This window comes from Gouania willdenowi, chromosome 4 (assembly GCF_900634775.1).
Source record: "Gouania willdenowi chromosome 4, fGouWil2.1, whole genome shotgun sequence".
Taxonomy (NCBI): domain Eukaryota; kingdom Metazoa; phylum Chordata; class Actinopteri; order Blenniiformes; family Gobiesocidae; genus Gouania; species Gouania willdenowi.
Window position 1 is genome coordinate 442,076 of NC_041047.1, and position 20,164 is coordinate 462,239.

At 44.9% G+C, this 20,164-nt stretch overlaps 3 protein-coding genes across 6 annotated transcripts in view; 1 reads left to right on the top strand and 2 right to left on the bottom strand.

Moving 5' to 3' along the window:
* LOC114462280 (electromotor neuron-associated protein 1-like) overlaps window positions 1–11,275 on the bottom strand; it is a 34,816-nt gene extending 23,541 nt beyond the window's left edge. For all 3 annotated transcript variants that reach the window (XM_028445001.1, XM_028445002.1, XM_028445000.1), the window contains exons 1-5: window positions 11,153–11,275; window positions 7,670–7,771; window positions 7,477–7,559; window positions 7,243–7,380; window positions 41–2,261 (exon numbers count right to left, since the gene is read on the bottom strand). In XM_028445001.1, coding sequence (XP_028300802.1) covers window positions 41–2,261; window positions 7,243–7,380; window positions 7,477–7,559; window positions 7,670–7,771; window positions 11,153–11,264 — 2,656 coding nt within the window. In that variant the 5' untranslated portion in view covers window positions 11,265–11,275. The remainder of the gene's footprint in view (window positions 1–40; window positions 2,262–7,242; window positions 7,381–7,476; window positions 7,560–7,669; window positions 7,772–11,152) is intronic.
* Window positions 11,276–13,878: 2,603 nt separating this feature from the next.
* trmt13 (tRNA methyltransferase 13 homolog) lies at window positions 13,879–16,552 on the top strand. The gene is made up of 11 exons (XM_028444536.1): window positions 13,879–13,993; window positions 14,262–14,305; window positions 14,390–14,456; window positions 14,515–14,574; window positions 14,658–14,727; window positions 14,815–14,921; window positions 14,995–15,162; window positions 15,303–15,375; window positions 15,435–15,509; window positions 15,580–16,051; window positions 16,123–16,552. The coding sequence occupies exons 1-11, from the start codon at window positions 13,889–13,891 to the stop codon at window positions 16,304–16,306; spliced, it is 1,425 nt and encodes a 474-aa protein (XP_028300337.1). The 5' UTR covers window positions 13,879–13,888; the 3' UTR covers window positions 16,307–16,552.
* A 949-nt stretch (window positions 16,553–17,501) lies between these two features.
* Window positions 17,502–20,098, bottom strand: LOC114462170 (leucine-rich repeat-containing protein 39-like). 2 transcript variants are annotated; one of them, XM_028444856.1, is made up of 8 exons: window positions 19,704–20,098; window positions 19,057–19,175; window positions 18,883–18,991; window positions 18,670–18,826; window positions 18,469–18,605; window positions 18,264–18,409; window positions 18,048–18,200; window positions 17,502–17,976 (listed from the first exon to the last, which is right to left on the bottom strand). In XM_028444856.1, the coding sequence occupies exons 2-8, from the start codon at window positions 19,146–19,148 to the stop codon at window positions 17,808–17,810; spliced, it is 963 nt and encodes a 320-aa protein (XP_028300657.1). In that variant the 5' UTR covers window positions 19,149–19,175; window positions 19,704–20,098; the 3' UTR covers window positions 17,502–17,807. The 2 variants fall into 2 exon arrangements, with proteins under 2 accessions (XP_028300657.1, XP_028300658.1); XM_028444857.1 differs by having other exon boundaries at window positions 19,057–19,184.
* Window positions 20,099–20,164: the final 66 nt, after the last annotated feature.

The window sequence follows — 20,164 nt, forward strand, 5'->3', positions numbered from 1 at the left end:
CTCTGTCCAAACAAACTAGTCTGTACTAAGCGGGTCCTACCTGCTGGGACTTTGGTTCTGGAGCCCCCACCGACCGAGTGTCGAGCTGTGAGTTTGGTTTCTGATCCTGGGAAGGTTCTCAGGGAGCCAGTGGAGGTGCTGGTCCGAGTGTTCCTCAGCTGTGGTGGTTTCTTGGTACCGACGGAGGGAGTTTTCTGGTTCTCCTCCGAGTCCACGGTGCAGGAACCAGGCTGTACTGGAGGCGGGGGGCGGTCCACGACGGGGACGGGGGGCGGGTCGGACCAACCTAACACACATCCGGACTCTTCTTCAGAATCGGCAGCCACTGTGGGACAGTCCCGGTCCAGTTCTTCTGATGGACTGGTACTGTCCAGGCCCTCGTCCTGGCTCTGAGGAACATGAAGGTGTTGGAACTCACAAGGAGACACGAGACAGACGTCTACATGCTGAGGGACAATCCCTGGTCCACTTGGGGGCGGATGGTCTTCTTCTTTCTGAAGCACAGTGGGACTCTTATCTTCACGGTCCAAATCCAAGGTGTCCAACAAGCGGTTCTCAAAGGACTGAGGGACGTTCATGGAGTCTCTCACTGGCTTTTCTGGACTTTCATTAAGTCCATTAAAGTGAGAGGGGTTGGTTTCTCTCTCCTTGGGGTCTTTTCCTAGTGGACCTTTCTTCAGAGACATTCCGTCAGTCTCTAATGTTCTGTTAGTCTGCGGAGCATCTGGTCCGACCACACTTGGACCTCTCCTCACCTCCTTTAGGGTCGTTTTCAAACTTTCCTTCTCCTCTGGCTTTAATTCTTTCTTATAGTCTTTCTTTAGTACTGGTTCTTTCTTTAGTACTGGTTTGGGGTCTCTCTTTGGTTCTGGTTCTTTTTTTAGTACTGGTTCTTTCTTTAGTACTGGTTCTTTCTTTAGTACTGGTTTGGCGTCTCTCTTTGGTTCTGGTTCTTTCTTTAGTACTGGTTTGGGGTCTCTCTTTGGTTCTGGTTCTTTCTTTAGTACTGGTTTTTTCTTGAGTTCTGCTTTGGGTTCTCTCTTTGGTTTGGAGCTGGTATTGTCTTTCTTGGTTGGTTCCTTCTTCTTCTCTTCTTTCTTTCCTAGAGTAGAAAATTTCTCTTCCTTGGTGTCCTTCTTTGCCAGAAGCTTCTCAGCAGGTTTGGAGGTTCTGGATCGACCGTCTACTTCTAGAACTTTGGTCTTCTCATCAGGTTGGACAGGTTTGGCTTTCTTGGGTTCTGTCCATTTGTCTCTCTGTGAGGAGCTACTGACTCGACTCTCAGGTCTTTCTGGACTCAGTTCCTTCTCGGTTCTGGGGGTCTGGAGGTCTTTGGAAAACGGTGAGGGATGTTGAAGGAACTGGAGGTGTTGGAGCATTTTAAGTCCTTCCAGCAGTTTAATCTGAGGGGTTCGGCCCGGGAACAGAACTCTAACAACCCTCTCCTGAGGGTCGGCTGGATGCCACACCAGCAGCACACACACGGACACATCAGGGGCGTGGGCCAAGTCGCTCAGCGGGCTTAGAGTGTAGAGCTCCAAACAGCCCACGCCCAGCTTCTGAAACAGAACCAGAGGCTGGATGGACCCGCTGACCCGGCTCAGAGGCCGAGGTGTGATGGACAGTCTGTGAAGGAGCTGCAGCGTTACCGACCCCAGGTCACTGCTCCGCAGCTTACAGGGGTCCACCTGGTCCCACTTCAGCTGGTCCGGAGCGTTGAAGAACACCACGCCAATCTCAGGAGAGATCAGGTTCTTGGTCTGGTCTGCGTCGGGCTCCTGGTGCCGCTCGGAGAGCTTCCTCTGCAGGAGGCTGACAACTCCCGGCAGGTTGTCGGAGCCACAGTGCGTCAGCAGCACCGAGTCCACCCGGTCCAAGTGTCGGACCAGCTTCCAGAAGCAGGAGCGCGAGTCTGAGCCTCCGTTCACCAGGATGTTGAAGCCGCAGACGGAGAAGAAGGCGGAGTCTCCCCGACCGCCAGGAAACACGTAGCAGCACGGCCGGCACAGCCGCAGGAAGCCCGGTGCGTCGGGCGGCTCCAGCAGGTCCAGGGGCGAGTCGGGCGTCAGGGACTCGGACAGGTACTCAGTGAACTCCTGCAGACCTTCCATCGGGGGCAGCACCGGAGCAGGGTTCACTTTCAGGTCCAGGACACCCTGAAAGGTTGCCAGGTCCTGAAGCCAGGGACCGCTCCAACACCCGAAGGACGGGACGCACAAGGTCAAGCTGGGTTTGACAGAGAGGTCCCTGAGCACATCAACCTACACACACACACGCAGTGGTTCTCAACCTTTTCAAAATAAAGGTTCCAGAGAGCAGGGACTCCCACAGTAGCTGAAGGTGGTTGAACACTGATATCTATTTATAATGCAAGGAATCTCTGTCTGTGTGTGTGTGTGTGTGTGTGTGTGTGTGTGTGTGTGTGTGTGTGTGTGTGTGTGTGTGTGTGTGTGTGTGTGTGTGTGTGTGTGTGTGTGTGTGTGTGTGTGTGTGTGTGTTCCTGAAATATCTCTGCTGCTGCTTGGTTCAAGGGTGTACAACGTTGGATTTGTTTTGGACGCCCCACCTCTTGAGTCGACAGACTCAGTGATGTCAGGGTAGGCAAGGTAGGCAGTGCCTACCCAAGGGTGAATTGATATTATTTGTTTTAATTATAATATAATTATAAATTATTTATCTTTCCATTTCCAATAGCCTACAGTACCTATGAGTTTGAAAGTATCAGCATTTTGTGCTTTTCATAGCCCAAATGACTAACCATCGCTATTTCCTGGTACGGCAGAGACGCTGCACAGTCGCACTCTGCTGTAAGGAGGAGGAGCCAGGAGGAGGCCACACCCTTTTCCAAAAGCACATGGCTGCTCTGCCTCTGTTCACATAGCGTGTTTTTATGTGTTTGCACATGCTCAGTCAGTTCCCCAAGATGAAAACCATTTACGTCCAAAGGCAGATCTCTACGCTGCCTTTGGACATAGCCGTGCTATGCTAAATGCTATACGTAGGTTCACAGTGCATTAGTGAATTGTTATCACGTGACCGCTGTTGCTACGTTCTCTAGCTAGTGGGCGGGATAACACTACAGTCAGGATGACAGTGCTAGAGACGATAAAGTAACTTTATTTTGAGGAAAAACAACATCTTTTAAAAGATGGAGACCAACACCTGAGCTACCAGACCTTCAGCAAAGGTAAGGTCAGAACATTGTTGGTACTTTCTACAGTGAATGGAACAAATGGAAGGATTGACTTTGTGGATGCTCCTCACTGAGGATGTTCTGAGTTGTTGTTGTCATTTTCTCTGTTTCTGTGTTTCTAACACAAACAACAGATGTGCTGTCGTGTCATGAGATATATGTTGTTGGAGAGTATGGAGGATATATTAAATAATTAGGGGGCCAAGTCCACGGGGCCTGGGGACCGCGTGGTTCCGAGGACCAGCGGTGCTAGGAACCCTATTGTAATCGTTTCGAATACTATAGTTACAGTCTCGGTAAAAGTGGTGCTGCAGGCTAAACCGTGCAAGGGAGGGCAGTGCCCTTTGGAGGGTGGGTCCAGACTAGCTAGCTATAAAAACGCAAACTGGTACATATCTCGGTCAAAATAAATGCTAACAACACCAAATCTGAGATCTTTGGTTGACATGAGACTGTGAGGGTATGAGCAAAGGCTTAATAATGTAGGCCACGAGGGGGCGCTGCAAATATGGAAAATGTATATATCTTAAATGGCAAAACCGATTTTTACCAAATTTGATGGGTATGATCTTGGGTCACTCCTGAGGCCATATGTCGAAGTTATTCACGATTGGTCAAAGTGGGCGTGGCTTATTACATCATAACATATAAATAAACAAACATTGATTTCAGCTAAATTATTGAGTTGAGGGCTGTGAAATTTACAGGGTAGATATAGAAGACCACACAGATCACCCATACCAAAAATTGCGCCACTGGGTGGCGCTATAATTGCTAACACATTTTGGCCTCTAAATTTCACATTTTAATTCACATCTTCATAAACTTCATATCCACGTGTTCCTAATATAGAGGCACATTGCTCTTTGTAACTCACTACATATCAAAAACCTACTTTTTCGAACTTCTTAGGATTTTGTCCAATCAGCATGAAACTTGTTACGTAGAGTCTTCAGTTGGACCTGATCTAAAGTTGATAAAATAATTTTGTTGGCTCAAATTATGTGTGAACAATTACTGAGTAAAATTTTCTAGCTAGCTATAAAAATGCATAACTGTTGCATATTTCGGTCAAAATAAATGCTAACAACACCAAATCTGAGATCCTTGGTTGGCATGTGACTGTGGGGGTGTGAGCAAAATGTGAATAATTTAGGCCTCTAGGGGGCACTACAATTATGAAAAATTTATATCTCTTAAATGGCATGACCGATTTTTACCAAACTAGGTGGGTATGACCTCGGGTCTCTCCTGGGGCCGCATCTCAAAGTTAATCGCAATTAGTCAAAGCGGGCGTGGCTTATTACAACATAAACAAAAAACCTTTATTTCAGCTTAAGTATTATGTTGAGGGCTGTGAAATGTACAGGATAACTATAGAAGAGCACACAAACCACCCATACCAAAAAGTGTACCACTAGGTGGCGCTATAATGGGTGCAAAGGCATTTCGGTCTGTAAATTTCACATTTTAAATCACATCTTCCAAAACTTCATATCCACGTGTTCACAGCAAATGACACGTTGGCCTGTGTCCTGACGCTCACCACAAGCCCGTCATCCTTCGTGACGTACTTCCACGGTCGCCGCAAAACCTAGGGGTCAAATCATGCGGGAAGGCTTGGCCCCCTTTCATAAACGCTTGTAGTTCGAGTTGTTTATGTTTCTTTAATGGTGTTTATGATGTTGATTTTGTTAGATGGATAAATACTTGTTCATGTAGATCTTGTTGGGTTTTTTCTTTTTTATTATGAATTTTAAATTTTGATAAGTGCATTGAGATAACTTTGTTGTAAATTGCGCTATACAAATGAAGTTCAATTGAATTGAATTAACACTTGCCAGAAGAAACATATGGAATTGTCATTGGTGTTAACATTGGTGTTCTCCATTTGCAACGCCCTGCCTACCCAACCCTAGTGCTCACAGCACGTCACTGGTCCTACCAAGCATCACTGCACACCATAGCCACGTGTGCACCAAAGCCAATTACTGGAGAGCCCACCCCCATGCTCCATCCATTTTGGAACTGTGGTCCTACCTCAGCAGAACGTGTGCACGGCTGCTGCTTGGTTCAAGGGTGTGCAACGTCAGATTTGTTTGGACTGCAATGATACCATTAATAAATTATTTAATAAATGCTTTACAAATTCTGTGTGCATCTAAACGGACTGTTGTGGATTAATGACACTAAACGGTCTGAGGAGATCCGGATCCACAAGGACAACAAACTGGATGGGGTTCACTGACCTGATATGACCTGTTTTTCTTCCAATTCTTAAGAACTGCATACTCACTTGGATGTAAAATAATTGGTATCATGACTTGGTTTGGCACTGATTAAACCTAAACACCAACAGAGTAAATGCAGAACGTTTTTATTGTCTACCTGGTATGGGTGACAAATAAATAAACTTTTCTGAAACCAGAATTTTGGCTCTCAAATGCCGTATGTGTTTGTGTGATCAGGAGTCAGAGTAGGGTTGGACATCGTTTGGATTTGAACCATTCTGATTCTTTTAAGAGACATGGTCAAATAAACTGAGCTAATCATGAACCTCTCCATGAATTTTAATCCTATCAACTTTTTACTTTTTATGAACTTAACCAGGAATTTCTCACAGGGCTGTTTTCAACTAGTATATAAGTTTGAATATAAATAATATACATTTTCTTTTCACAACCTTAGTGTGTGATGCTGCAGCTACTTAATCATGTGACTCCCAGTGATGTAATAATACTAATTATTATTATTACTTAATCATGTGACTGTGCTCCCAATGATGTGTTAACCTGGTGCACAAAATCAAATATACAATAAGGAACAACTGGTACAACCCAGTCCAGAAGAGCAGCATTATTCAATCAGAAACAGTTCATGGTAATACTAATAATAATAATAATAATAATAATAATAATAATAATAATATACTTTACTGATCACATCGCAGTGAAATAATTTCCTCTGCATTTTACCTATTTGTAGCAGTAGTCTGACACAACATTGCGGGCGCTCCAGGAAGCAATTTGGGGTTGAGGAGGGAGGGAGGCCTGAGTGGGGTTTCGGTTTCAAGCGACGAACGGCAAACCGGGCAGTAGTCAGGCAAGATTACGAGTCCGCCGTGGCCCTCGGAGCCGGTCGCCATCGCTTGCCCAAGAGAAGCAGAGCGGCGCCTTAGGGGCCAAAGCATCTGCAGGGGGTAGAGGGTGAAACCCGGACTCCCCCGGAGGGAGCGGGGCCGCCATAGACCCCTTCGTTGGTGTTTGGTTGATTCTTCTTCCGTTTGGCGGACTGGGTATCGAAAGTAATTTGATGATGTAAATAGGCGGTATCAGCGTGTTGATTATTAATACATGCCGATACTGATCCAGCCTTTTAGTGCCGTATCAGGACTCCTCCCAGTACTAGTATCGGTATCGACACAACATTAGTTAAAAGTGACCAAAAATGGTGGTGAAATGAGATTTTAAAAACCACAGAAATTGGTTAAAAGTTGCAACTTAGAGTGGACAAAAACAGACAGAAAAAGTGATAAAAGGGTTCAAAGAGTTAATATTGGCTTAACAGTAGCCAACATTGGGGGATGTAGTATAATTTAAAAAGTAGGAACAATTAGGCAAATAATGGGCATGAGAAATCGTGAATGTGGTTAAATTGGCAAAAATAATCATGAAATCTGGTGAAAAGAGGTTAAAGTGACAATAATAGGTCAACATATGTGACATTAGGTGTAAAAGTGGTAGAAATGGTTTATAAGTGATGAACATGTCTGGAAAGTGGAAAAAATGTGTAGAAAAGTCATTAAAATGTGATGTAGAAGTGTCAGAAATGTGAGAAATGTAGCAAAAATACATTAAAAGGAGAAAAAATATGACAATAAAAAGTGATGAAAATATGCTAAAAAATGGAGAGTTTGGTGGAGTTGTAGAAAAATGGTAAAAATAAGCAAAAATGGGCTGAAATTGTTCAAAAAATATTCTTAGTTTCTTGAAGAGCCCCTCCCAGTGTCTTGTGTCAGAACACACACACACACGCACGCACACACACACCTGTGTGTTGAGGAGCATCAGCAGGTCAGAGGAGGAGAACCTTCCTCTTTGTAGAACAACTTCTCCTGTTTCTTCTTCACATAGACCAACAAACAACAGCAGCTGGTACACAACAGAACTACACAACAGTCTCTGCACCTACACAACGACAACAACAATACTATTAACACAACATCACAGCACACACACGCCTGTGCAACACTAACACAATATAACGACACGTGTGTGTCTCACCTCTGCACAAACCAGCTCATGTGTTGGATTTAAAAGCACCTGAGTGTGAAGGACATCACCACGATGCTGCAACGTCCTCTGACCTACAACACACACAGTCAGCTGAGTCTTCTGTAGAGTGTGTGTGTGTGTGTGTGTGTGTGTGTGTGTGTGTGTGTGTGTGTGTGTGTGTGTGTGTGTGTGTGTGTGTTACCCGGTACGTCCTCTGACAGAAACGCTGAATGTCTGGACACAAAAAGTTTCAGCTGCTCATCTAAAGAGGAAACATGGAGATCCACAGACCAACAACGCACACCTGTAAAACACACACACACACACACACACACAATCACCAGCTGCTTCCTTTTTTCATAAACTTCCTCTCAGTGTCACAAAACACACAGTGTAAACCTGATCAATGATCATGGTACCAGGATCAATCACACTTTGATGTTACAGCAATAATCTCAGATCAATATCATGTCACACAGAGAAAATGACTTTACGCTGGATAAAAATATCAATGTTTTATGTTTTCTGTGGTTTATTCTTCTTTCAAATCACAACAACTTGTTTCCTCTTTTCATTGGAGGTTCCAGATAAAAAACATTCAGCTTCCTGCTGCTAGCCCCTCCCACATGGTACAGTACATACCTACAGTTAATGAGGGGCCACCAGGTACGAACACACAAAAAACAATAAACAAGGGCACAAGCTCCTCCCACGCCTCTTCACGTTTATAAATCATAATCAACTCCAAAGTTGTTGCACGTGAGGAAACACCTTACTCCGCCCATACGGTACCTATAAAAGGTCAGGCTCCGCCCATACAGTACCTATAAAAAGTCAGGTGAACGCTCCGAATGAATATTCATTAAAAGTAATTTGATGGTGAACTGAGGTTTGTCACTGTGGGGGGGGGGGGGGGGGGGTTAATAGAGTTCAACAGGTGGAGGAAAGGGGCGGAGCTGACCCTCACAGACAGAATGCTGGAGGATCATTGGGGAACCCCTCTGTGTTATAACGGAGGTGGGGGGGGGGCACAGATGCAGTATATGAACCAGAAACATGGGATTAAATTATAATTCCTTGTTTCAAATAATAATAAAAATGAACCGGTAGTTAAACCCCTTTGGAACGTTACATAAATTACAATATTTAATTTAATGTAAAACCATATTTTTCATCAGTCCCAGGGTGTTTACTGGTTGTGCAAATACATCAGGAGGGTGCGGTCAGGTGTGGCATGGCGGCGGGTCTCTGGGGGCGTGGGGGGGTGTTGCTGGGGGCTCTCTTTGCGGGGCCTCTCCGGGCGGTGCTGGCCTGGCAGGGCGTGAGGGTGCCTCTTCCCTTCAGGTGTGGCTAGGTGCTTGTCTAGTCTCCTGATTGCTTTGGGGGCGCTCCCCGCGGTGTGCAGGGGTGGCCTGCCGCCTCCGGGGTGGGGGGTGGGGGTGCTGGCGTCTGCGCCGGGGTTGCTTGGCTCTCCAGGATGATGCTCTTTGCTGGGGGGCGGCTCTAGCTGTTCCGGTGGTTGAGGTTGATATCGGCCACATGGTAGGTCTGTCCTACTACAGTATATGCGGACTGGTGGGTGGGTCCGAGGTGCCTTTGGCTGGGGGTTGCTGCTCCGCACCGGTTGTGTGCCGGTAGGGTGCATCCTTCCCGCGGGTGGGGGCCACCGGTTGCTCGTGCGCAGGTGGGGCGCTTTGCCCCATGGCTTGCGCTGTCCGGTGGGGGGCAGGGCCTGGGCTGCTGTTCTTGCGCCGGCTGGGGCTGTGTGGTCCTGCTGGGCTGTGGCCGGTTTGTGGGCTGGGATGGGGGCTTGCCCTTGGGGGTCCCCTGTCCCACGGGGGTGCTCTTGTGGTCCGGCAAGCCCGGGCTGGACCTGGCGGGGGTCTTCCGGGGCAGGTGGTGCGGCCGCGCCCTAGTATGCCTGAGGGTGCGGCGCTGCATGGGGGAGGCAAGATGCTGGCGGGGGGCCTTGGGGTTGGGGGTTGGGGTCTGGGCGGGATGCGCTGGGTGCTCGGCACCTTGGGGCTTTCTCGGATGTGTGTGTGGGGGGTGGTGGCTGCTTCTTGGCCTGGGATCTCAGGGGCATCTGGGGGGCTGCACTGCAGTGGGGGGGGTGGCTCCTTGGCCCCCACTCTTTCAGCTGGCCTGGCTGCATCTTTGGGCCCGGGGCGGCTCCTGGGTTTACAGTAGTGGTTCTTACACATACACTGGTCTATGATGGACTGACATGTCTTAGACTGTAGATAAAACTCTGTACTGGGCTTAACTTTAGACACGTTGATCCTAAATACCTGTTCTAGGTTTTACCACTCACTCCTTCCCTCTGTCCACAGACACCACCATTATACCTAAGCTACACACTGGTCACCTGACTGGTTTGATTACACAACATAATAAACACAATATACACAACTACAACTACACATCTCACTGTAAAATAATCTATTTTTCTCCACCCTTTCTATTTCCTGCCTTGAGTCTCTCTTCCCTGTTCCCTCCCCCTCCACCCAGGTGTAACACTGCTCTCCCTTTTTATATTCTCCCTATAATAAAGTGTTTCTTATTCTTCCTTAGGGAGGGCTGGTGATGGTCACAATTATACAATAAAAAAATTAATTTATTTCATTGCAATAATAAAACATGCATTACTGTCTCATAATAAATTGTACTTCTTGTAGTGTTGACCTTTGACATCATGTGCAGACAAGTGAAAAAAATAATAATAAATATATATATATTTATATGATATGTGCTGTGAAATGTACAATGTTTAATTATTTCACACAAATGTAATAATTTCACAGAGCTATCATTAATTTCATCCTTCTGTTGGGGGCGGAGTTTCCTGTTTCTCATGATTGTGTGGAAACTGGAAACATTATCTCACCAGGTTTTTTCAATAAGTCCCAAACGTTGCTTATAGGTCGTGGCTATTCTACAGAAATGTATCAATTGACTCCCCCTCTATCCGTACGGAGCGCCCCCTCATTGGCCATTTTAGGTGACGTGAGAAGTGCACCATGTGACTTAAAGTACCGTCAGTTTTATTTTAGCTTATGTTTATTTTTAGCTCCTCTGTTAAGCATTTTATTTTAGTCCTAACCCACGAAAAGTGAGATTCAAACCCACAGCAGGGGAGGGAGATGTCTTGAGTCAGACCCACTGGTGAAAACAGACGATTCTGTGTAAATAGTCCCAGAGTTTATGAATATATTACTGTATGAATAGACACTTATAAGTGGCGTACGCTTTATTTAGTAGTACGCAGTGTTTATAAACACTTAGAACCCAGGGTTAGGGTTAGAATAGAGTCTAAAAAACAAAGTTTATATTTAAATAAACAGTAACTTAATGAACCACTTTAAGGTAAAACATTAAATGATTTAAACCTAGAAAAAAGCTCTGACAGGAACATTAATAACACACACCCAGACACGCACGCACGCACGCACGCACGCGCACACACACACACACACACACACACACACACACACACACACACACACACACACACACACACACACACACACACACACACACACACACACACACACACACACAATATAAAACAGTCACACACTAACTTTAAACTCTAACTAAACTAACGAGTTAACTTAACTAACAGAAGTAGTTCAGACAAAGCTGAGGTCCGGGGACCAGAGGACGGTCTGAGGGTCGGACTCACCCTCGTTGACTCTCCTCAGCAGAGGCTCCAGAGCTGTGGGGTCGGGCATTGAACCAACAACCATGAGCACAGACCCGATGGGACCAGGACCGAAGTCCCTCTCCGCCGCCATCTTGGTCACGTTGACCCTGCGCAGTGACGTCACCAGCGACGCCCCGCCCCCAGACTGGAGAGTCTAAGACGATTTTCGATTTTTTAACTTCATACATATTTTTTTACTACAATAAATCTGAAATTTCAGCCATCATAACAATATATTTAAAATGTTTAATTATCAAATGATTTTATTCATAAATTAATAAAAACTGGATGTTTACAGAAAAACACATTTAGAAACAACCAAACATTCATTTTATGTGTGACATAGTTTAATCTATATGGAACTCTATTATTTGTTGTTTTTTAATAATATAAACATTGATTTCTGGTCATTTCTAAATGTTCAATTTGGCATCTTCCTTAACAATAAAAACAAAATTTTTTTGATTAATAATTTAATTATAAAACTAAATATTATATACATCATGGTTTGATTTAAATCTGACATTTTTTTGTTTTAAAGATTCCTAGACAAAATTGAAAATGTTCATGTAAGAAAATTATTTAATTTGATAATTAGATTAAATTTCTTTTTTTTTTAAATACTCTTTGCATAATGTTTGTAATTTATTTTCTTTTATATTTTTCTTTAGCGTGTTTTTTCTCATGTCGTATATAGTTGATGTTTGTAAATGTTGTGCTTTGATGTGTAACTATTGTTGATAAAATAAATAAACAAGTGTGGTAGGACAGAATGTGATTCATAATCATTGGTATCTGATCAATGATCAGGTGATGATAAATGACTGAATTGATTGTCATTAACATGTTATTCCTGGCTCTGACTCCGCCCACTGAGGTCAAACAAACACTGGCAATTAAAGAATAAATAAAATCATCATCATCACAGTTGAGATGAAGAAAAATAACGATGATCTTTTCTGTGAAAAGATGAATTAAAGGATCTGATTTAAACGCTAAAATAACAGGAAGTCAATGGTTTGTGAGTCTGAGATCTGAACTAAATCATCAATAACGAACTTCATCAATGACTAATGATGGTTTAAATGAAATATTACTCATCCACAGCCTGAAAACTCACATGATCAAATCTTTACATTTATAATCTGTGTTTATGTTGAAATAACTTTATTTTCAGTCTCAGTCACATGTTGCTGCTCCACTAACGCTCACAGCTCAACGTACCAACGGTTGATAAATGAGGACCTAAAAATCAGTCAAAATATGTCTATGTGCCTGTCTACAGAACTACATATCCCACAATGCACTGTGCCAAACTTCCTAGAATGATAACAGATGCAGTGCTCAAGGAAGTTTGGAGCTCATTTCTTCCTGGAATTGATCATTAAACGTTTTGAAGCTTCAGGCGTTCTTCAGGGTTTAGAACAAAGAACGCTCAGTTTAATGTGTTCTTCCTACTCAGTTGAGAATCAATGTAGACTTTTAATGATAGAATGCTGAGTGTTTCCTTGTGTTGTGAACATGAAGCTAACCAAGTGTTCTTTGTTTATATCACTCTGTGCGTCAGCAGTGACATTTGTGACTAAAATTATAACAGTGCATAAAATTGAGCATCGCATTAGTTCAGGCACAGATTTCCCACTAGCCAGCCCCACCAGCTGATAGCATCCACCCCTTAATCAGTTCCATGTTTCCCATTGGTTAGTCAGTCATGGCGCTGTATTTAAACCACCACAAACACGCCTACTTCTGCACACTTCGTCCACCAATGCCTCACAACCCCCCATCCCCCCACTCCATTAAACAGATGGTTCACAGCTCATTTAGTCTGGGACACCCTGATGGTTTATCTCACTGACCACTAACCCCAACCAGTAGCAGCAGATGTTCTCAACCTATGAACCTGGTTCTAATGGACATTTATTCCTGTTAAAAGGGAGATGTTTCTTCCCACTGTCGCTAATGCTTGTTCATGTGGATTCGTTTGGTTTTTCCTTTTTCTTACAAAAAATGTATATCTTGATAGCGTGTCGATATGACTTTGTCATAAATTGAGCTATATAAAGTTGAATTGAAGATACTAACGCCTGTGCTTCTGTTCCAGGGGATCCTGCTGACCGCTCTCTCTGCTTATGCCTCTCCATGTAGCCCATGGAAAAGCGAATGGGAGCTCTTCTGGCTTTGGGCCTGGAAAGGGCAGAAGTCCCAGAACAGAGCCTTCTAAATCTAAAATACATGCTAAATAATGCTATTTGACTGAAATGTATATTAATACTGTTTAAATGGGTTGTTATTATACATGATGTACTTTATGAAAAGTACAAGTTGTGTGGGTGATGGCACAGACAATTTAAAATGATATGTTTTCTTTTCTATATGTTCAGACAATTTTGAAAATTTTGCATGAAAATACTCTGATTTACAAATAAACTAAAACAAAAACTGAAACAGAAACAAGAACTAGGCTTTTTAAAATGCATTAATTCATTAAACCTAGCAAATCTGTTCTAAAAACAACTGAATTCAAAAACACAAATGAAGACAAAATTAGAACTGAAACAATAAAATCTCAGATTTTAAATCAGACCATGAGGGGAGAATTTAGTAATTCTGTATTTGTGTATGTAATGTTTAGGTCCTATGGGACCCTATTGTAATTATTCAGATTTATGGCTTTTTCCCACCGCTCTCTGGGTTCCTGAACGCAGCACCAACATGGCGGCTGAGAGGAAGTGTTTGTTCTTCGTGGAGAAAAAGAAACGTCGGTGTAAAATGGAGGCGGGAAAGGACAAACTCTACTGTGGAGAACACGGCTTCATGGTTAGTGATAATAAACACTTTAGGAACCAGTTACAGAATAATAAATACTGATTACAATCAATGTCATGTTTACTAAAGTGTGTAAAACTACTTCCTGCTGAAAAAGTGGAATAAATCCATTATTTAATCAGTTCCTGATGTAAAGAGAGAGAGAGAGCAGACACATGTAGTGATGAGGTCATCACTGTGACGTCATCGTCCCAAAGTCGAGAGAAAACAAATGTGATTGGTTGATTATTTGTGATGTCACAGCTCTGGACTTTTACAGGAAAAAGGAAGCAGAAGAATCGTCTGTCCACTGGACCCCAAACAGTAAGACGTGTGTGTGTGTGTGTGTGTGTGATCTTCTAATGTGTGTGTGTGAGATCTTCTAATGTGTGTGTGTGTGTGTTTCAGCACAGTCTGTGAGGACAAACTACACACTCACATGTTGAAGTGTAACGCCAAGGAGAAACCCAAACCAGTGAGTGTGTGTGTGTGTGTGTGTTTTGACTCTGTGATGAACGTTGTGTGTTCCTCAGGTTTATTACGTGGAGAACATCAACGCTGGAGCAGCTGTAGGAGACGTGGAGCTGCCACAGGTAAACAAACAAACAAACTGACTGGAAACAATGGCAACAATAACATGTTTTGTTAATATGTGAGTGCGTGTGCGTGTGTGTAGATAAGTCTGTGTGAGCGAAGTCATGCTGAGTTGGATGTTCTCATCCAAAAACTGAAGAAAGTTGCTGAGAGTGAGTCTGAGTTGTTCCTAACATTGTTTATGTTTATATTGTTGATTTCCATGTTGTTGTTGTTGTTTATTTTGTTGTTGTTTACAGGCCTGTGTTTGGACGTAGACGAACACGTTCTCTCTCACTCGGTCCTTCACCAAGAACTGAAGAATCCAAAGAACGGAGACTCCGCCCACAAACACCTGAGGCAGCAGGTCAGCAGCCAATGGGCTCACAGCGTGATGTGGTGAGTCAATGACATCACACCGATGATGTCACTGTGATCAGGCGTCTATCCTAGGTCACCTGGAGCAGCTGGGGCTGCTGGGAGGGGGGCGGAGCTTCGTGGAGTTTGGAGCAGGACGAGGAAAACTTTCCCATTGGATCCAGAGAGCTGTGGGGGAGGAGCCAGAAGTCTGTCTACTATTGGTGGAGCGCTCAGCTACACGCTTTAAGGTTAGCTTTAGCCCCGCCCACTGTGGGTTATTGACAGCAGAGGAAAGCAGAGCATTAACACACTTCAAAAGTGTGTGTGTGTGTGTGTGTGCGCGCACATGTTGTGGACCTAATGGTCATCAGTATATCTTGTGTTTCAGGTCGATGGTAAACATCAGGAAGAGGGTGTGGCCTTCCACAGGCTGCAGATGGACATCAAACATCTGGATCTGAGTAAGACTGACAGCTGGGCTGAGGGGCGGGGCCAACACTCACTTGCTTTCTGTTTCCAGGTAAAGTCCCTCTGCTCGCAGACAGAAAACTTCCATTGGTTGGAGTGGGAAAACATCTGTGTGGAGCAGCCACAGGTAAGCTCCACCCACTACAGCTGATTGGTCTGGCTCTGTCAGCTGACCTGTGGATGGTTTCTGTCCTCAGATCTGGCTCTGCGATGTTTACTGGACACATGGAGAGGAGAGAAGAAACCTGAGCCCTCAGACCAAACGTTCACAGGTCCTGGTCCAGTTCTGGGCGTGGTCGTGGCGCTGTGCTGTCACCACCGCTGTGAGTGGCGTCACTACGTGGGGCGGGACTTCTTCCTGATGAACGGACTCGGAGCTTCAGAGTTTGAAGCTTTCACCAGGATGAGCAGCTGGGCCACGTGTGGGCTCTCAGCCAATCAGAGCACAGGAGGGGAGGAGCATGAGGCCGCAGCTAATCAGAGCACAGGAGGGGAGGAGCATGAGGCCGCAGCTAATCAGAGCACAGGAGGGGAGGAGCATGAGGCCGCAGCCAATCAGTGCACAGGAGGGGAGGAGCATGAGGCCGCAGCCAATCAGTGCACAGGAGGGGAGGAGCATGAGGCCGCAGCTAATCAGAGCACAGGAGGGGAGGAGCATGAGGCACACAGGTAAACAGTAAACCAACAGGAAACAAATGACAACCAAACAATAGAACAACACTTAGTTTGTTTGTTTACAGCCTGCTGTCGTCTGAAGAGCGGCTCCTGATTGGTCGTCTCTGTAAGCGTGTGATCGACAGTGGAAGATGTCACTTCCTCCAAACCAAAGGATTTCACAGTAAAATGACGTGCTTCGTCCACGCAGACGTGACTCTGGAGAACGTGCTGCTGACTGCTGTTCCAAGCCCCACCCCCTCCTCTTAACGAGTTCTGATTTTGTTTTTTATCAGGTCATGTGACATTTTTTAACAGCTGCTTCAGAATAAAAGCCCAGGGTTTCACACAATAAAAGATGTTGAAACTGGAATCTGGGTTGGACCAGAGTGTCACATGACCAACAGACAAACACACTCACGTCCTGTGTTTACGTTTATAAATCACGTGTATGTGAGAAAATGTAATTCATTGTTTTCTCTCTGTTCAAATAATAAAAATGAACGTGTAGTAAAACACGTTTGGAACACTTTTATGTTGACTGGGTGGGTGGGGCTGGGGTGGGGCGTGGTCATGTTAATCCAGAGGGAACCAATCACAGTCATTTATGAAGCAACCAAGAGGTTGGGGGACATCAAGTGTCTGAACAGACATTAATGAGACAAACAAAACATCTGGCCTTGACCACCATGTGTTTCATAAGCGTTGCATCACTTCCAGCTGCTGGCGTACAGCAGCAACACGAGGGGATGGTCGACACACGCCCTCCTGTAGCACTGAGGTACCATCACCTGACCTCCAGCATCACTATGACCTCTGTCTGTGTCACACCTTCATCTTCTCTTCGTGGAGAACGGTGTGAGGAGATATCACTGTCATCTGCAACGTTAGGGTCTGATATAATTCCAGTTTTTACACAGGCAGCTGAGGTCTCACCTAGAAGCAGTGGTCCTCACAGCTCCAGTCTGGTCTGTAACACTGCTGTGTCTGACAATGAATGAATCCTGGACCAACGATGTGAGCAACATGTTTGTGTCACATATTATTTGGACGTTTGAAAGCAGCTTCATTCTCACCGAGGCCCCTGAGGACCACGTCCCTCTGGAAGTGTGTGTAAGTCCAGGCCCAACACTTTGAGAAGGTCCAGGACTAAAGTAAGTCCAGCTCAACAGGTCTATGAAGAATCTACGACCAATGATCATGTCATTTTAATTACAATTATTAATATTAAACTGCATTTTTATGAACAGTTACTGTTCTCATAGTTTAGATTTAATAATAACATGTAAGGTTTGTCTCACAACGACAGAACATCATTGATTCAATAAATAGTCAGTATGAAAGCGCTCACATGTTCCCTCTATCATTTTTACCTTTTTTTAATAAATAATTATATATATATATTTCATATATGATATGTGATGTGAAATATGTAATACTACTACTATTATTTCACACAAACTTATCAGTTTCACATACTGTCTTTAATGTCATCCTTGTCCTGTTGGGGGCGGAGTTTCCTGTTGGGCAGGGTCATAGCTGCCGTGGAGGTGCAGACATTATCTGGTCAAGTTTGTTTTTTATAAATCCCAAATGTTGCTCACAAGTGACGTACGCTTTCTATACGTACGCTTTCTATACGTACGCTTTCTATACGTACGCTTTCTATACGTACGCTTTCTATACGTACGCTTTCTATACGTACGCTTTCTATACGTACGCTTTCTTTATGCAGCGTTTATAGAGGAGCCCCTGGTCTGTACTGCAGGGGTCAGTTGGCACAGTGCACATTCAGCGATGCGTGTGCACATCTACGAGCCTCCTGGATGTATGCCAACATGAACTCTAGCCCAAACAGCTCCTCCTCTTCCTCTTCTTCATTGGTTCTGCTCGGCAGCGTCACCTCCAAACTCAGAGGATTGTTACGAAAGTTCACAAATCTGATAAGAACAAAAACAGAGCTACAGACAGCTTCAGTTCTACAGACCAACGTACAGACCAACGTACAGACCTGAGGAGGCTCATGTCCTCCATCAGTGGGGGGATGTCCTTCAGTCGGTTGCTGCTGAGGACCAGCGTGTCCAGGCTCTTCATCCTGCTGATGCTCTCTGGAAGCTTCTCCAGCTCGTTCCTCTGCAGCCACAGAGTTTGCAGGTTCTCCATCCTGAACACACAGCTCACACTGATTGGCTGATGGCCGGAGGGGGCGAGGCTTAGTGTGACCTACCTGTGAATGTCTTCAGGTAAGTTCTTCAGATGGTTCCCTCCAAAGTCCAACCACTGCAGCCTCGGCAGAGACAACAGACAGCTTGGGACAGACTCAAAGGAGTTCATGGACAGGTCCACATACTGCAGGTGAGCCAGAGCGTTGAGCTGTGGGCGAGGTTCTGTTTCAGGTTCTGGTTCTGTGTTTTGGATCTTATTAGATGTACCTGGTTCGGCAGGTGGTTCAGGTCTCTGTTCATTGCCAGCTCCAGTCGCTCCAGACTCTGACAGCCGCTCAGTTCTTCTGGGACAAACTGGATCCTGTTAAAGCTCAGCAGCAGCTCCCTGAGGCGGGTCAACGTCCCTGAAACAGAACCAGAACTCTAACAGAGGTCCTCGCAGAACCCTCAGTCAAAGGAGGAGCTCACCGATCTCTTTAGGGATCTCAGTGACCTCGTTACGGGACAGGTCCAGCACCAGAAGGTTCTGGAAGCTGGAAATGAAGTTAGGGATCTTCAGAAGTCCAGTCCGGTGGATCTGCAGCTCCTGGACTTGGCTGAGCTGAACCAGACATGGCGGCAGAAGCTGAAACAGAACCAGAATCAGGGCTGTATCTCCTCCAGGACCAGAACCAGCAGTACCTTCCAGTCCTCCTGCTCCAGGCGGAGGACCACACGTCCATCTTCAGTCTGCAGCTTCTCTCTGAGTCGAGCCAGAACCGCCCGGTCCTCCCACACCGTCACTCCCAGTCTGACCAGCACAACCAGTCATTCCAAACTATCACCACGCTGTGCTGGAAGGAGGCGGGGCCTTACCTACTGATGGCCCTGCTTCTCTTGCTGGGTTCCTCCCTCTTCCTGATCCGCTCCTCCCACAGCGTCGCCATGGACTGGACCACGCCCACCATGGTGATGTCACAGCCACCAACCAATTACTGTCCAAACCATAAGACCCAAAAACAGCAGGTGTTTATACGTCACCATCTTACAGGAAGTTAATAAAGATATAGAACTAGGGCTGTTTGACCTCCTAAAGGAACGAACACAGGTAGAACTTCCTGACACGTCATCAGTCATTCATTACTGAGGAATACCAGTATGAACCAGTCACTGCTGCTCTGGTCAAACTGGTGTCCATTTTAACTAATGACTGACAGCAGTTGGTTTAACTGGTGTTGGTCACACGCTCTCCTTAAACTAGTCAGTGAGGGGGCGGGGCTTTACTTTAGTCTGACAGAGGAAGATCTAAGGGGTTAGGATTAGTGTTAAACCCCGATTTACATTCATCTAATCTATATATAATCAATGCTATGGAGACAGTGACAATTACTGAATAATCTAACCCCGCCCACATCCGTCACAGCATCTGAGTTTTCTTTACCCAAACTCTCTAACTTTAACTTTACTAACTCCTTATCCTTCTACCTATCCTAACTAACCCTACTGTGTGTGTGTGTGCTCACCTTGCTGTGGTCACTTTCTGTCCTTCATGTTGTGTAAATTTGAGCCGTGATCAAAAATAACTGCAGGTCACGTGACTCCCGACGTCTAGTGAACACACTGTAGGAGGCGGAGCTTGGAGTTAAGTTTATTTGTTCTCAAATACGTTACATTTTACTACTTTCACACAAAAACGAACAAAGCATCGCACACTCAGCAGTTGTAACCATGGAAACCAGTTTAACCAGGAAGTGAATAACACGTTTGAAGACCTGGGCCGTGTAGTAAATGTCCCACTAATGTATTAACTATTATATTTCAAAGTTCTGAAAACATTTGAAGTGAGAAAGTGACCAAGTAGAATATCAACATTTCCTCATTTAATCCATAAAACTCACGTAGACATATTGGTCTACTGACTAAACTTCCTGTTCACTTCAAAATAAGAGCCCTATTTACAAAAGATTTTAAAAAAAAACAAAAA